Source organism: Manis pentadactyla, chromosome 13 (genome assembly GCF_030020395.1).
Source record: "Manis pentadactyla isolate mManPen7 chromosome 13, mManPen7.hap1, whole genome shotgun sequence".
Classification (NCBI taxonomy): domain Eukaryota; kingdom Metazoa; phylum Chordata; class Mammalia; order Pholidota; family Manidae; genus Manis; species Manis pentadactyla.
Window position 1 is genome coordinate 94,051,108 of NC_080031.1, and position 17,886 is coordinate 94,068,993.

Consider the following 17,886-nt stretch of genomic DNA (forward strand, 5'->3'; position numbering starts at 1 on the left):
CAATGCACAATCATTAATCCACCCCAAGCCTAATTTTCGTCAGTCTCCAATCTTCTGAGGCATAACAAACAAGTTCTTACATGGAGAACAAATTCTTACATAATGAATAAGTTACATAGTGAACAGTACAACGGCAGTCATCACAGAAACTTTCGGTTTTGCTCATGCATTGTGAACTCTAAACAGTCAGTTCAAATATGAATACTCATTTGGTTTTTATACTTGATTTATATGTGGATACCACATTTCTCTCTTTATTATATTTATTTTTAATAAAATGCTGAAGTGGTAGGTAGATACAAGATAAAGGTAGAAAACATAGTTTAGTGTTGTAAGAGAGCAAATGTAGATGATCAGGTGTGTGCCTGTAGACTATGTGTTAATCCAAGCTAGACCAGGGCAATAAAACATCCACGTATGCAGAAGATTTCTCTCAGAACGGGGGGGTGAGGTTCTAAGCCTCACCTCTGTTGATCCCCAATTTCTCACCTGATGGCCCCCCTGCGACTGTGCCTGTCTTAGGTTGTTCCTCCCTTGAGGAATCTTACCCGTCTCTGGCTAACCAGTCATCTTCCGGGGCCATACAGGGAAATGTGAAGTTGGTAAGTGAGAGGGAAGCCTTATTGTTTGAAAAGGTTAGCTTTTTACTTCTTTGCATATTTATGCCCTGTGGCTTCTATGCCCAGCATTTGTCTTGAGGTGTCTTTACCACTTGGAAGAATTATGATACTCGGTAAATTTGATATGAGGCACGAATTCTATTTAAGGGTTGTAATTAGGAAGGAAGAAGAAAAGCTATAGAAGTAGCAGGCGGAAGAAAACATGGGAAGATTGATTATTTCTTTGACATATCTTCTTGTAGAGTAACTTCAGCATGTATAGGTTTTAAGCTACTACTTAAATTGCGCACACACATTAACATAATAGGAGTATAGTTACATAACCAAAGCATACCTGTAATTACCAGCCATCTGCAGTGAAACCAAGAAAACCAGTTAGGCACCTTAGGCATTTGTGAAAACTTATCTATGATATGGTGGATATTGTCCAACTGAACTTGAACAGTCTGAGAGAAATCAGACAAATTAAAACAACCCATTCCTGGGGACTGTTCACATGCCATATGTTCTTTTAACAGTAAATAGTCTGTAGTTGTAAGACTTTGGAGTGCTACAATTTGCACTTCTCCAAATTCTTGGTTGAGTTCCAACAGTATAGATCCAGTCAAATTTGTTGTTTTACTGTATGCACAGGTCAGCTTAGATATCTCCTTTCTCATTCCCATGGCAAGTCCAGGAACTGGTGGGATGAGTGCATCTACAGCTGTAGCAGTGCGTGGATCTTTGTTGGGGTTTTTTGATGATCATCTTCTGGCATGAGTCTTCCAGAGAGTGCAGATGTTGGAAGTTCTTTTTCATATCGTATCTTAGTTCATTTTCGGGGTAGCCCAATTAGGCTTTGATCCTCTGTATAAACACAAACAGACCCTTTGCCTACACTTTTATATGCCCTTTATACCCTTGTGTAGAACTCGTTGGAGGTTACCACACAGGAACTGCCCTTTTTTTTTCTCTTTGTTTTTGGTATCACTAATCTACACTTACATGACGAATATTATGCTTACTAGGCTCTCCCCTATACCAGGTCTCCCCTATAAACCCCTTTACAGTCACTGTCCATCAGCATAGCAAAATGTTGTAGAATCACTACTTGCCTTCTCTGTGTTGTACAGCCCTCCCTTTTCTCCTACCCCCCCATGCATGTTAATCTTAATACCCCCCTACTTCTCCCCCCCTTATCCCTCCCTACCAACCCATCCTCCCCAGTCCCTTTCCCTTTGGTACCTGTTAGTCCATTCTTGAGTTCTGTGATTCTGCTGCTGTTTTGTTCCTTCAGTTTTTCCTTTGTTCTTATATTCCACAGATAAGTGAAATCATTTGGTATTTCTCTTTCTCCGCTTGGCTTGTTTCACTGAGCATAATACCCTCCAGCTCCATCCATGTTGCTGCAAATGATTGGATTTGCCCTTTTCTTATGGCTGAGTAGTATTCCATTGTGTATATGTACCACATCTTCTTTATCCATTCATCTATTGATGGACATTTAGGTTGCTTCCAATTCCTGGCTATTGTAAATAGTGCTGCAATAAACATAGGGGTGCATCTGTCTTTCTCAAACTTGATTGCTGCGTTCTTAGGGTAAATTCCTAGGAGTGGAATTCCTGGGTCAAATGGTAAGTCTGTTTTGAGCATTTTGATGTACCTCCATCCTGCTTTCCACAATGGTTGAACTAATTTACATTCCCACCAGCAGTGTAGGAGGGTTCCCCTTTCTCCACAGCCTCGCCAACATTTGTTGTTGTTTGTCTTTTGGATGGCAGCCATCCTTACTGGTGTGAGGTGATACCTCATTGTAGTTTTAATTTGCATTTCTCTGATAATTAGCGATGTGGAGCATCTTTTCATGTGTCTGTTGGCCATCTGTATTTCTTTTTTGGAGAACTGTCTGTTCAGTTCCTCTGCCCATTTTTTAATTGGGTTATTTGTTTTTTGTTTGTTGAGGCGTGTGAGCTCTTTATATATTCTGGACGTCAAGCCTTTATCGGATGTGTCATTTTCAAATATATTCTCCCATACTGTAGGGATCCTTCTTGTTCTATTGATGGTGTCTTTTGCTGTACAGAAGCTTTTCAGCTTAATATAGTCCCACTTACTCATTTTTGCTGTTGTTTTCCTTGCCCGGGGAGATATGTTCAAGAAGAGGTCACTCATGTTTATGTCTAAGAGGTTTGTGCCTACGTTTTCTTCCAAGAGTTTAATGGTTTCATGGCTTACATTCAGGTCTTTGATCCATTTTGAGTTTACTTTTGTATATGGGGTTAGACAATGGTCCAGTTTCATTCTCCTACATGTAGCTGTCCAGTTTTGCCAGCACCACCTGTTGAAGAGACTGTCATTTCGCCATTGTATGTCCATGGCTCCTTTATCAAATATTAATTGACCATATATGTCTGGGTTAATGTCTGGATTCTCTAGTCTGTTCCATTGGTCTGTGGCTCTGCTCTTGTGCCAGTACCAAATTGTCTTGATTACTATGGCTTTATAGTAGAGCTTGAAGTTGGGGAGTGAGATCCCCCCTACTTTATTCTTCTTTCTCAGGATTGCTTTGGCTATTCGGGGTTTTTGGTGTTTCCATATGAATTTTTGAATTATTTGTTCCAGTTCATTGAAGAATGTTGCTGGTAGTTTCATAGGGATTGCATCAAATCTGTATATTGCTTTGGGCAGGATGGCCATTTTGACGATATTAATTCTTCCTAGCCATGAGCATGGGATGAGTTTCCATCTGTTAGTGTCCCCTTTAATTTCTCTTAAGAGTGACTTGTAGTTTTCAGAGTATAAGTCTTTCACTTCTTTGGTTAGGTTTATTCCTAGGTATTTTATTTTTTTTGATGCAATTGTGAATGGAGTTGTTTTCCTGATTTCTCTTTCTGTTGGTTCATTGTTAGTATATAGGAAAGCCACAGATTTCTGTGTGTTGATTTTGTATCCTGCAACTTTGCTGTATTCCGATATCAGTTCTAGTAGTTTTGGGGTGGAGTCTTTAGGGTTTTTTATGTACAGTATCATGTCATCTGCAAATAGTGACAGTTTAACTTCTTCTTTACCAATCTGGATTCCTTGTATTTCTTTATTTTGTCTGATTGCCGTGGCTAGGACCTCCAGTACTATGTTAAATAACAGTGGAGAGAGTGGGCATCCCTGTCTAGTTCCCGATCTCAGCGGAAATGCTTTCAGCTTCTCGCTGTTCAATATAATGTTGGCTGTGGGTTGATCATAGATGGCCTCTATTATGTTGAGGTACTTGCCCTCTATTCCCATTTTGCTGAGAGTTTTTATCATGAATGGATGTTGAACTTTGTCAAATGCTTTTTCAGCATCTATGGAGATGATCATGTGGTTTTTGTCTTTCTTTTTGTTGATGTGGTGGATGATGTTGATGGACTTTCGAATGTTGTACCATCCTTGCATCCCTGGAGTGAATCCCACTTGGTCATGGTGTATGATCCTTTTGATGTATTTTTGAATTCGGTTTGCTAATATTTTGTTGAGTATTTTTGCATCTACGTTCATCAGGGATATTGGTCTGTAGTTTTCTTTTTTGGTGGGGTCTTTGCCTGGTTTTGGTATTAGGGTGATGTTAGCTTCATAGAATGAGTTTGGGAGTATCCCCTCCTCCTCTATTTTTTGGAAAACTTTAAAGAGAATGGGTATTATGTCTTCCCTGTATGTCTGATAAAATTCCGAGGTAAATCCATCTGGCCCGGGGGTTTTGTTCTTTGGTAGTTTTTTGATTACCGCTTCAATTTCGTTGCTGGTAATTGGTCTGTTTAGATTTTCTGTTTCTTCCTGGGTCAATCTTGGAAGGTTATATTTTTCTAGGAAGTTGTCCATTTCTCCTAGGTTTCCCAGCTTGTTAGCATATAGGTTTTCATAGTATTCTCCAATAATTCTTTGCATTTCCGTGGGGTCCGTCGTGATTTTTCCTTTCTCGTTTCTGATACTGTTGATTTGTGTTGACTCTCTTTTCTTCTTAATAAGTCTGGCTAGAGGCTTATCTATTTTGTTTATTTTCTCGAAGAACCAGCTCTTGGTTTCATTGATTTTTGCTATTGTTTTATTCTTCTCAATTTTATTTATTTCTTCTCTGATCTTTATTATGTCCCTCCTTCTGCTGACCTTAGGCCTCATCTGTTCTTCTTTTTCCAATTTCGATAATTGTGACATTAGACCATTCATTTGGGATTGCTCTTCCTTTTTTAAATATGCTTGGATTGCTATATACTTTCCTCTTAAGACTGCTTTTGCTGTGTCCCACAGAAGTTGGGGCTTAGTGTTGTTGTTGTCATTTGTTTCCATATATTGCTGGATCTCCATTTTGATTTGGTCATTGATCCATTGATTATTTAGGAGCGTGTTGTTAAGCCTCCATGTGTTTGTGAGCCTCTTTGCTTTCTTTGTACAGTTTATTTCTAGTTTTATGCCTTTTTGGTCTGAAAAGTTGGTTGGTAGGATTTCAATCTTTTGGAATTTTCTGAGGCTCTTTTTGTGGCCTAGTATGTGGTCTATTCTGGAGAATGTTCCATGTGCACTTGAGAAGAATGTATATCCCGCTGCTTTTGGATGTAGAGTTCTATAGATGTCTATTAGGTCCATCTGCTCTACTGTGTTGTTCAGTGCTTCCGTGTCCTTACTTATTTTCTGCCCAGTGGATCTATCCTTTGGGGTGAGTGGTGTGTTGAAGTCTCCTAGAATGAATGCATTGCAGTCTATTTCCCCCTTTAGTTCTGTTAGTATTTGTTTCACATATGCTGGTGCTCCTGTGTTGGGTGCATATATATTTAGAATGGTTATATCCTCTTGTTGGACTGAGCCCTTTATCATTATGTAGTGTCCTTCTTTATCTCTTGTTACTTTCTTTGTTTTAAAGTCTATTTTGTCTGATATTAGTACTGCAACCCCTGCTTTCTTCTCACTGTTGTTTGCTTGAAATATGTTTTTCCATCCCTTGACTTTTAGTCTGTACATGTCTTTGGGTTTGCGGTGAGTTTCTTGTAAGCAGCATATAGATGGGTCTTGCTTTTTTATCCATTCTGTTACTCTGTGTCTTTTGATTGGTGCATTCAACCCATTAACATTTAGGGTGACTATTGAAAGATATGTACTTATTGCCATTGCAGGCTTTAAATTCGTGGTTACCAAAGGTTCAAGGTTAGCCTCTTTAGTATCTTACTGCCTAACTTAACTCACTTATTGAGCTGTTATATACACTGTCTGGAGATTCTTTTCTTCTCTCCCTCTTGTTCCTCCTCCTCGATTCTTCATATGTTGGGTGTTTTGTGCTGTGCTCTTTCTAGGAGTGCTCCCATCTAGAGCAGTCCCTGTAAGATGTTCTGTAGAGGTGGTTTGTGGAAAGCAAATTCCCTCAGCTTTTGTTTGTCTGGGAATTGTTTAATCCCACCGTCATATTTGAATGATAGTCGTGCTGGATACAGTATCCTTGGTTCAAGGCCCTTCTGTTTCATTGTATTAAATATATCATGCCATTCTCTTCTGGCCTGTAGGGTTTCTGTTGAGAAATCTGACGTTAGCCTGATGGGTTTCCCTTTATAGGTGACCTTTTTCTCTCTAGCTGCCTTTAACACTCTTTCCTTGTCCTTGATCTTTGCCATTTTAATTATTATGTGTCTTGGTGTTGCCCTTCTTGGATCCTTTCTGTTGGGGGTTCTGTGTATTTCTGTGGTCTGTTCAATTACTTCCTCCCCCAGTGTGGGGAAGTTTTCAGCAATTATTTCTTCTAAGATACTTTCCATCTCTTTGCCTCTCTCTTCTTCTTCTGGGACCCCTATAATACGGATATTGTTCCTTTTGGATTGGTCACACAGTTCTCTTAATATTGTTTCATTCCTGGAGATCCTTTTGTCTCTCTCTATGTCAGCTTCTATGCGTTCCTGTTCTCTGATTTCAATTCCATCAATGGCCTCTTGCATTCTATTCATTCTGCTTATAAACCCTTCCAGAGTTTGTTTCATTTCTGCGATCTCCTTTCTGGCATCTGTGATCTCTTTCCGGACTTCATCCCATTTTTCTTGCGTATTTCTCTGCATCTCTGTCAGCATGTTTATGATTCTTATTTTGAATTCTTTGTCAGGAAGACTGGTTAGGTCTGTCTCCTCTGGTGTCTCTGTGATCTTTGTCTGCCTGTAGCTTTGCCTTTTCATGGTGATAGGAATAGTCTGCAGAGCTGGGACGAGTGACGGCTGGAAGGACTTCCTTTCTTGGTTTGTGGCCCTCCTCCCCTGGGAGAACAGCGACCTCTAGTGGCTTGTGCTGGGCAGCTGCGTGCAGACAGGGCTTCTGCTTCCTGCCCGGCTGCTATGGAGTTAATCTCCGCTGTTGCTGTGGGCGTGGCCTGGCTCGGGCAGCTACTCCAAAATGGTGGAGTCGCGTTGGAGCAGGAGCTGCTGGGAGGCTATTTATCTCCGTAAGGGGCCTCCCTGCTCCCTGCAGCCCAGGGGTTAGGGTGCCCAGAGATCCCGGATTCCCTACCTCTGGATTAAGTGACCCACCCTGCCCCTTTAAGAGTTCCAAAAAGCACCCGCCAAAACAAAACAACGACCACCAAAAAAAAAAAAGAAAAAATATTTTTTTAAATTAAAAAAAAAAAGTTTTTAATTAAAAAAAAAAAAAAAAGGTGTTTGTTCGTTTTTCTTTATTCTCCGGTGCCAGCCTCAGGCCTCTGCTCACCGGTCTTTCTGCCCTGTTTCCCTAGTATTGGGGTCCCTATCCCTTTAAGACTTCCAAAAAGCACTCGCCAAAACAAAACAGCAAAAAAGCAAAAAAAAAAGTGGTCGCGCGCTTGTCTTATGTCCTCTGGCTCCTGGCCTCCGGTGCCTGCTCACTGTTCTTGCTGCCCTGTTTTCCTAGTATCCCGGGCCCTGCACTCTGGCCCGGATGGCTGGGGCTGGGTGTTCGGCAGCCCTGGGCTCCGTCTCCCTCCCGCTCTGCCTGCTCTTCTCCCGCCGGGAGCTGGGGGGAGGGGCGCTCGGCTCCCGCGGGGCCGGGGCTTGTATCTTACCCCCTTCGCGAGGCGCTGGGTTCTCTCAGGTGCGGATGTGGTCTGGATGTTGTCCTGTGTCCTCTGGTCTTTATTCTAGGAAGGGTTGTCTTTGTTATATTTTCATAGATATATGTGGTTTTGGGAGGAGATTTCTGCTGCTCTACTCACGCCGCCATCTTCCGCCCGTCGATAGAAAAATATTTAAATTAAATAAAAGCATAGCATATGAAAATTTGCAGACAGGTGGCAGAGAACCAGATGACAGACAGAGTAGTAAGGCAAGGCAGAAGTCTTCTCCCGAAAACACACAAAACACAAAAGTATAGCAAATACAACTAAACCTGAAGACTGCAGAACTGACTAACTACATCTGGGGAAGAAGAGAAGACCTTACAGAAAGGGGTAAAGTGGCAAAGCTGAGATCTGGTGGTACTGAAGCCACCCCCCCCACCATGCAGCCCACAGGCAGGGGAAAAAGGAATGGAGTGGGGAGGGGGTCAGTGTCCTGGACCACTGCACACCTGGCCCTGGCCATCTGCTCCGGGAGCATGAGCCCACATGACATGGCGCTCTGGTCATTAGTGGGCCTGGAATACAAAGACAGGCGGAACACTCAGCGAGGCTGAGATTCCAGCTGCTTGTGGAGAACAGGCACACTCTACCAGTCTGCCTGAGACAAAAGCAAAGTGGGCAATTTAAAAGGCTTCCCAGCAGCAGAAGGGGCACCAGAGGGGCAAGTGTTGGACAGAGCTCTCTTCTCAGGAGAAAGAGCAGATGGATGATACCTACCCAGCTGCCCTCAGCCCAACAGGTTGGAAACTCTTGGGAGCCCCAGATGCTCTATCTGCCTTGCTGACAATGCGGCCCCAAGGCTTCTCCCTGTATGTGTGGCTGACAGACAACCCACTTAGCCTGGTGATAATGTCAGACTTTGCTGCTGGGTAGGCAAAGGGAGCCCTCCCAGCTTTCCCAGCTCCTTTTTGGCCCAGCCAGGTAGGTGCCTGCTGGTGCCAGACCCGGGAGCTCCTTCCATCCCGTGGGTGCCAGGACCTGCCCACCTGCAGCTCCTGCCTTTGCTGTAGGCCAGGTGGAGGGCAGCCCCATCCCCAGCAATTCCACTGGCCCAGACACAAGGCTTCTGCTTGTACACCCATGACCAGGGGATGGCCTACTTGGCCCTGCAGTGGTGTCAGACTTTGCTGACGGGTAGGCAGAGGGAGACCCTCCCAGCTTTCTAACCTCCATTTCAGCCCAGCTGGGGAAGTGCCTGCGGGACCCAGCCCCGGGAGCTCCTTTCCCACCACCAGTACTGGGACCTAGGTACCTGCAGCCCCCACCATTGCTAGAGGACCGGCAGAGGGTGCCCCCCCTCCAGCAGAGACTTCTGCGCTGATCACAAAGGCACAGTAAAAAGTCTTGGAGCTTCTGAACACTAGAGGGCAACCCCTCCATAAAGCTATTACTCCATAGGAAGAAACAGAAGAACTGACAAATAAGGAGTAAGAGGAATATATTCCAAACAAAACTACACGGCAAAACACCAGAAGGAAGGCTGAATGAAACAAATCACCAATCTCGATAAAGGCTTCAAAGTAAAAGTCATAAACATCCTCATGGATCTACTGAAAAATATTCAAGATCTCGTAGAGGACCTCAACAAAATGATAGAAGACCTGCAAAAGAGCCAGAGTTGAAGAATACAGTATCTGAAATGGGAAATACAATGGAAGGATTTAATAGCAGATTATTACAGGTTGAAGAAGTTGTAAATGACGTGGAAATTAGGGAACAAGAAAACAAGTCAAAAAACAGAGACAAGAGGATCTCTAGGAATGAAAGAATAATAAGAAAGTTGTGTGACTGATCCAAATGGAATAATATTTGCATAATAGGGATCCTGGAAGGAGAAGGGGGAGACAAAGGGATAGAAAGTCTCTTTGAGAAAATAATTGTGAAAACTTCCCCAATCTGGGGAAGGAAATAGACACTCAAGTCATGGAAGCGTGGAGAGCCCCTAACAAAAGGAACCCCAGGAAGGCAACACCAAGACATACAATAATTAAAATGGCAAAGATCAAGGATAAGGAGAGAATACTGAAGGCAGCCAGAGAGAGAAAAAACATTACTTTTAAAGGAAACCCCATTCAGACTATCAGGAGACTTCTTAGTTGAAACTCTACAGGCCAGAAGAGAGTGGCATGATATATTTAATGTAATGAAACAGAAGGCCCTCCAACCAAGATTCCTCTACCTGGCAAGATTATCATTTAAATTTGAAGCAGGAATTAAACAGTTTTCAGATAAACAAAAGTTGAAGGAATTCACCTCCACTAATATGTTAAAAGGACTGTTGTAGATGGAGGTGTTCCTAAGGCTAAATAGCTTTCACCAGTGAAAATAAACCCATAGTAAAGGTAGTAGACCAATTAATTACTTAGCAAATACAAAATTAAAACAAAAGAAGCAAAATCAACTACTCACAAAATCATTCAAGGGATACATAAGAAGTGCAGATTATGACATCTAATACCTAAAGTATGGAGGAAGAAGAAACAGAGTAATCAGCAATTTAAGGTAGACTTATAGTGTAAGGAACCTATCCTTGAACCTTTGGTAACCACAAAACTAAAGCCCACAATAGTTACACTGGAAGAAAAAGGAAGGCAGGGAAAGAGGAAGGAAGAGAAGAGGAAAGCAAGGATTGAGCCAATTACAACACTAAAGAAATCCATCAAATAACAAGAGTATAAGAGAGGAAAAAAGGAACAGAGAGGAGATATAAAAACACTGGGAAACAATTACTAAAATGGCAGTAAGTACATATCTATCAATAATCACCTTGAATGTAAATGGACTGAATGCACCAATCAAAACACATACATTGGCAGAATAGATTAAAAAAACAAGACCCATCTGTATGCTGCCTATAAGAGATTCATTTCAGACCCAAAGACATACACAGACTAAAAGTGAAGGGATGGAGACAGATATTCCATGCAAATAATAGGGAGAAAAAAGCAGGAGTAGTGGTACTTATATTAGACAAAATTGATTGCAAAACAAAGAAAGTAACAAGAGACAAAGAAGGACATTACATAATGATAAAGGGGGCAGTTCAACAAGAGGATATAACCATTATAAATATCAATGCACCCAATATAGAAGCACCTAAATATGTAAAGCAATTGCAGAATAAAACAGGGAAATAGTTTGCAGCACATTACTTGTAGGAGACTTATAGACCACTCACATCAACAGATGAACCAATCAGAAAAGTAATGAAACAGATATTGAACAATACATTACATAAGGTGGACCTAGCACATGCCAACAGAACATTCCACCCAAAAGCAGCAGGATACACATTTTTCTCAAGTGTACATGGAACGTTCTCCAGAAAAGATCACATACTATGCCACAAAAAGAGCCTCAGTAAATTAAAAAAGGTTGAAATTGTATGAATCAGTTTCTCAGACCACATTGATATGAAACAAGAAATAAGTTACACAAAGAAAACAAAAAAGCCTACAAACACATGGAGGCTAACAAACATGCTTCTAAATAATCAGTGGATCAGTGACCAAATAAAAACAGAAATTAAGCAATACATGGAGACAAATGAAAACAACTCAACAGCCCAAATCCTGTGGGATGCAGCAAAGGCAGTTCTAAGAGGAAAGTACATAGCAATACAGGATTATCTCAAGAAACAAAAACAATCCCAAATGAACAGTTTAAACACACAGTTTAAAAAATCAGAAAAAGAGCAAATGAAGCCCAAAGTCACTAGAAGAAGGGACATAATAAAGATCAGAGCAGAAATAAAATACAGAATAAAACAGTTGAAAGAATCAATGAAACCAGAGCTGGTTCTTTGAGAAAATAAACAAAATAGGTAAACCCCTACCCAGACTTACCAAGAAAAATAATGTACACAAACAGAATCAGAAATAAAAAAGGACAAATCACAATGGGCACCACAGAAATGCAAAGAATATTAGAAAATATTACGAAAGATTATATGCTAATAAATTGGGTTACCTAGAAGAAATGGACAACTTTCTAGAAAAAATACAAACTTCCAAGACTGACCCAGTAAGAAATAGAAAATCTGGACAGACCAATTACCAGCAATGAAATTGAACTGGTAATAAAAAACTACCTAAAAACAAAATTCCTGGACCAGATGGCTTCACAGCTGAATTTTACCAAATATTTAAAGAAGAGCTAATACCCATCTTTCTTAAAGTATTCCAAAAAAGTAGAAGAGGAGGGAATACTTCCAAAATCATTCTATGAGGTCAGCATCACTCTAATACCAAAACAGAGAAAGACACCACAAAAAAAGAAAGTTATAGAGTAATATCCCTGATGAACATAGATGCAAAAATCTTCAACAAATTATTAGCAAATCAAATTCAAAAATACATCAAAAAGATCATCCATCATGACCAAGTGGGATTTATTCCAGGGGTGCAAGGATGGTACAATAGTCATAATACCATATGTCACATCAACAAAAGGACAAAAATCACGATTATCTCAAGAGATGCTGAAAAAGCATTGGACAAAATTCAACATCCATTCATGATAAAAACTTAACAAAATAGGTAGAGAGGGGTACATACCTTAACATAATGAAGGCTGTATATGACAAATCCACAGCCAACATCATAGTTAATAGTGAAAGCTGAAAGATTTTCTTCTAAGATTGGGAACAAGACAAGGATGCCCACTCTCAACACTTTTATTCGACATGGTACCATGGCAGTCAGACAACAGAAGGAGATAAAAAGGCATCCAAATTGGTAAGGAAGAACTTAAACTGCAACTGTTTGCAGATGACGTGATACTGTACATAGAAAACCCTAAAGACGCCACCAAAAAACTACTAGAACTAATAACTGAATGCAGCAAAGATGTAGGATGCAAAATTAATATCTGCCACATTCCTGTATACTAACCACAAATTAGCAGAAAGAGAAATCAGGAAAACAGTTCCATTTACAATTGCATCAAAAAGAGTAAAATACCTAGGAATAAGCCTAACCAAGGAGGTAAAAGACCTTTACCCTGAAAACTACAAGACACTCATGAGACAATTCAAAAAAGATGCCAGTAAGTGAAATCTATTTCATGCTCATGAATAGAAAAAATTAATATTGTCAAAATGGCCATCCTGCCTAAAGCAGTCTAGAAATTCAGTGCAATCCTATCAAAATGCCAACAGCATTCTTCAATAAACCAGAAAAAACAGTTCTAAAATTCATATGGAACCACAAAAGACCCCAAATAGCCAAAGCAACCCTGTGAAAGAATAACAAAGCTGGGGGAATTATGCTCCCTGACTTCAAGCTCTACTACAAAGCCACAGTAATCAAAACAATTTCGTACTGGCACAAGAACAAACTCATAGATCAATGGAACATAATAGAGAGCCCAGATATAAAGCCATGCATATTGGTCAATTAATATATGATAAAGGAGCTGTGAATATACGACAGGGAAAAGACAGCCTTTTCAACGACTGGTGTTGGCAAGACTTGACAGTTACATGTAAGAGAATGAAACTGGCTCATTGTCCTATTCCATACACAGAGTGTTAACTCGAAATGGATCAAAGACCTGAATGTAAGTAAAACTCTTAAAAGAAAACTTAGGCAAAAATCTCTTGAATATAAACGTGAGTTCCGGACAAATCTCCTTGGGGAAGGGAAACAAATTAAAAAATGAACAAATGGACTACATCATCAAACTAAAAAGCTGTACATCAAAGGACACCATCAGCAGAACAAAAAGGCATCCTACAGTATGGGAGAATATATTCATAAATGATTTATCCAATAAGGGGTTAACATCCACAATGTATAAAGAACTCATATGCCTCAATACCCAAGAAACAAATAACCCGATTGAAAAATGGGTAGAGGAACAGACACTTCTCCAAAGAAGAACTAGAGATGGCCTACAGGTACATGAAAAGATGCTCCATATCACTAATCAGGGAAATGCAAATTAAAGCCACAGTAAGATACCACCTCATACACATTGGATAGAATGGCCACTACCCAAAAGACAAGAAACAACAAATGCTAGTGAGGATGCAGAGAAATGGGAACCCATCTACACTATTGGTGGGAATGTAAATTGGTGCAACCATTGTGGAAAGCAATGTGGAGTTTCCTCAAAAAACTAAAAATAGAAATACCATTTGACCCAGTAATTCCACTTCTAGGAATCTACCCGAAGAAAAGATCCCTGATTCAAAAAGACATATGCACCCCTATGTTTATTGCAGCACAGTTTGTAGTAGCCAAGATACGGAAGCAACCTAAGTGTCCAATAAAAGATGAATGAATCAAGAAGATGTACATACATACAATCAAATATTATTCAGCCATAAAAGGAAAAGAAATCCTGCCATTTGCAACAACATGGATGGGTCCAGAGGGTATTATGCTCAGTGAAATAAGCCAGGCAGAGAAAGACAAATACCAAGTGATTTCACTCATTTGTGGAGTATAAAATCAAGGTGAAACAGAAGGAATAAAGCAGTAGACTCATAGTTACCGAGAAGGGACTAGTGGTTACCAAAGGGGAGTGGTTGGGAAGGTTAGTGGGAGAGGGAGTTGATTAACGGGCATAATATTTCACAGTCACAATATAGATTGGTCATGGGGATGGTAGTACAGCATGGAAAATATAGTTAATGATTCTGTGACATCTTACTATGTTGATGGACAGTGACTGCACTGGAGGGGGTGAGGACTTGATAAGATGGGTAAATGTTGAACCATTGTGTTGTGTATTTGAAACCAACACAAGATAGTGTATCAGTGATAACTTTTAAAAAAATTTGACAACTTAGATGAAATGGATAAATTCTTTTAAGGCCTGAGCTAACAAAGCTTACTCAAGAAGAAATATACCTATTAACAAAATTGAGTCATAGTTAAAAACCTTACAATGAGAACTTAAGGCCCTGATGATTTTAGTGAATTCTACCAAACATTTTAGGAAGAAGAATGTCAGTTCTACACAAACTCTTTCATAAAAGCAAGGAAATACATCACAACTCACTTTAGGAGGATGGCATTCACAAAACCAGACCAAGACATTACAAGGAAATTACAAGTGGATACTTCTCATGAACATAAATGCAAAAATCCTTAGCAAAATATTAGCAAATCAAATTCAGCAATATACAGATGAAGATAATACACCATTGCTAAATTGTATTTATCTCAGGAATGCAAGGTTTGTTTAATTAGAAAACCAATCACTGTAGTTTGGCACATTAATGAAAAAAGAAGAAAAATTATACAAGCGTATGTACAGAAAAAGCATTTAAATTCAATATTCATGTATAATAACTCAGCACTTTCCTGTGAAATTCAATCCAAAAGCCAACAGGTGAGGCTGAGGGTGGAAAGCATTCATAAAAGCCAGCTGTGACAACCAGATTGGGAATTGGAGCCCAGATGAGGAATGTGTGAGTCCACAGTGATATGTAAAGAATGGATAAGATAAATACATAAATAAATGGGGAAAGGACAAAGCCCTTCCTTAACTAATAAAAGTGGATGGAACATTGGAACTAGAAAATTACTATTTGGTAGCTCAACTCAAAGTAATAATTAATTCAAAATAGAAACATTAAGAAGATGCTAAAATGGTGGAGAAAAATTTGATAAGGTCTGAGATATTTATGTGGCCTCAATGTATCTCTCCCCCAATTATTTATTAATAACAAAGCAGAAAAAGTAGCTCTATGGTAGAGAAACCTGGCAGATACCATCTTTATCAAGAGATTGAAGTTAACATCCCCAGTAATAAGATAAATTGCCATCATGTCCCATCTCATAAGTTGCAATGAAAGGAGCACATCCCTTCTGTAATATTCCTGCCAAAAAAGATACATATATTATTCTAGTCATGAGGAAATATTAGACAAACCCAAATTTTGGACATTCTTTAACTTTCTGTAATTTTCAAAATAATAATTTAGGAAAGTCTGAGGAACTGTTCCATACTAAAACTGAAGAGACATGACAATATATCATTCTGAACTGGATCCTTTTGTTGTAAAGGACATGGGAACAATTGACAGAAGTTGAATGGATCTGAGGACCATATGGTAGTAATATATTACTCAATTCCCTGGTTTTTATGACTGAAAATGTCTTTATTTTATAGGAAATATTGACAATGAGACATCAGATCAGCAACTTTTGTTTCAGGGAGAAAAAGTTACATAAACTGTATTTCTATTTTGCTGCCCGCTTGTGAGTGATTTATAAAATATATTTAAAAACCCTTTGGTACTTAAAAAGATAAAATTCATTTATTTGAAAAATCCACATACCTGATCTCCTAATGATTCCAAATAATAGAGGTGGATAAGATAAAATTTCAGTAAATCAATTAAGCAGTATTTTTCCTCCTGTATTTTTAATAGCATATGGAAATGTCACTCATTTTGGATATTTATGTTTTTCTATTTTCTCTCATGTTCAGTAAGATTGCTTATATCTTTTCTTTCGGAACTAATGTTCTGATGCTTATTAAGGTAGCATAATTTTTCTCTATTTACTTTCAAAGGTTGCTCAAGAAACAGATGTTAGAGCCCAGATTCGTCTGCAGTTTCGTGATGTCAATGGAGAACTTATAGCTGTGCAGAGGTCTATGGTGTGTACTCAGAAAAGCAAAAAGACAGAATTTAAAACGTTGGAAGGAGTCATTACTAGAACAAAGTAGGTGTTTGTTTTATACTTCTTTATTTTCTAGTTTTTTGGTCTGTAAGACTATGGTTTTTTCCTACTACTTTTTTATTTCAGTGGAGCATATCATTTTTTTTTAACAGGCTTTATTTTTAGAGTGATTTTAGGTTTTTAGGAAAATTGAGCAGAAAGTAGAGTTCCTTCATACTTCCTGCCCCTACACATACACAGCCTCACCCATCTATCAACATTAAATTTTATATTTGATCTATTTGTTAGTTAAACAGAGTGATCCCATTAATGGTCTAGTGATAGTACTCCATTCCTTTGAGTAATTTATGAACTGTTGCTGAACTGAAGGTACATAATCTGTCAAATATAGATGGAATAAATGAAAAATGCTAGTTTCAAGTGTGGTGATGGGTGAAATGAGAAGTAGACAAATAAGAAAGAGTGTCCCTTTCAACTGTTATTATTCTGTTAGAGGCAGGTATCATCTTGTAATGGATATGGGTTTTGGAATTAGGCTGCCCTGGATTTAAGGCTTTATTCTTGTTGAGCAAATTTCTTAAGCTATCACCTTACTCCTTCCTTTTTAAATGTATTTATTTAGCAAACTAATAATTCCTTTATTAAGCTAATGAAATCCTTTATTTAATTAGCAATGTCTAATGTCTATTTTAAATGTGCTTCTGGCACTCTACTAGCTACTGGCTTCCATGCACGTTCTTCTCATAGCTTTTAAAAAAGCTCAGGTTGCTCCACATCTCAGATTTCATTCCATTCCAGTTACTGTATGTCTCCATCTTTTCCTTTACAGCCAATTTTCTCAAAAGAGTTGTAGATACTCGTTGTCTCTGTTTCTTCACTGCCTCCTCACTCCTCTAGCCCCACTTCCCGCACTGCGACAGTTCCAACTAAGGTCACAAATAGCCTTGGAATAATTCAGATAATGCTATTGCTATATGCTATACAAAATAGAACTCTCTTTTTTTCATTTATAAAGTAGAGGTTCATTATCACTGCACATATCTTAGAAAGATGTTGTAAGGTTTGAGCTATGCATATAAAATGTTAAATATATAGTTAGAGCTCATGTATTAATTAGTCTTCTATGACTGCTACAACAAACAAGAAACTTAGTGACTTAAAACCACAAATTTTTTTTTAATTTTTTTTTATTAAGGTATGATTGCTATACACTCTTATGAAGTTTTCACTTAAAAAAAAGACCATGTGGTTACTACATTCACCCATATCATCAAGTTCCCACCCATACCTCAATGCATTCACTGACCATCAGTGTAGTAAGATGCCCCAGATCCATTATGTGCCTTCTCTGTGCTACACTGTTCTCCCCGTGATCCCCCACACCATGTGTACTAAACATAATACCCCTCAATCCCCTTCTCCCTCCCTCCCCACCCGCCCTCCCACACCCCTCCCCTTTGGTAACCACTAGTCCCTCCTTGGAGTCTCTGAGTCTGCTGCTATTTTGTTCCTTCAGTTTTGCTTCATTGTTATACTCCACAAATGAGGGAAATCA

General features: G+C 39.3%; 1 protein-coding gene across 4 annotated transcripts in view; it reads left to right on the forward strand.

Moving 5' to 3' along the window:
* Positions 1–17,886, forward strand: part of RAD50 (RAD50 double strand break repair protein) — a 103,537-nt gene that overhangs the window by 13,273 nt on the left and 72,378 nt on the right. For all 4 annotated transcript variants that reach the window (XR_008993395.1, XR_008993396.1, XM_036919200.2 and 1 more), the window contains exon 3: positions 16,222–16,373. Coding sequence is in view for 2 of the 4 variants with exons in the window: in XM_036919200.2 (XP_036775095.2) it covers positions 16,222–16,373 (152 nt within the window). In the remaining 2 variants the exon portion in view is untranslated. The remainder of the gene's footprint in view (positions 1–16,221; positions 16,374–17,886) is intronic.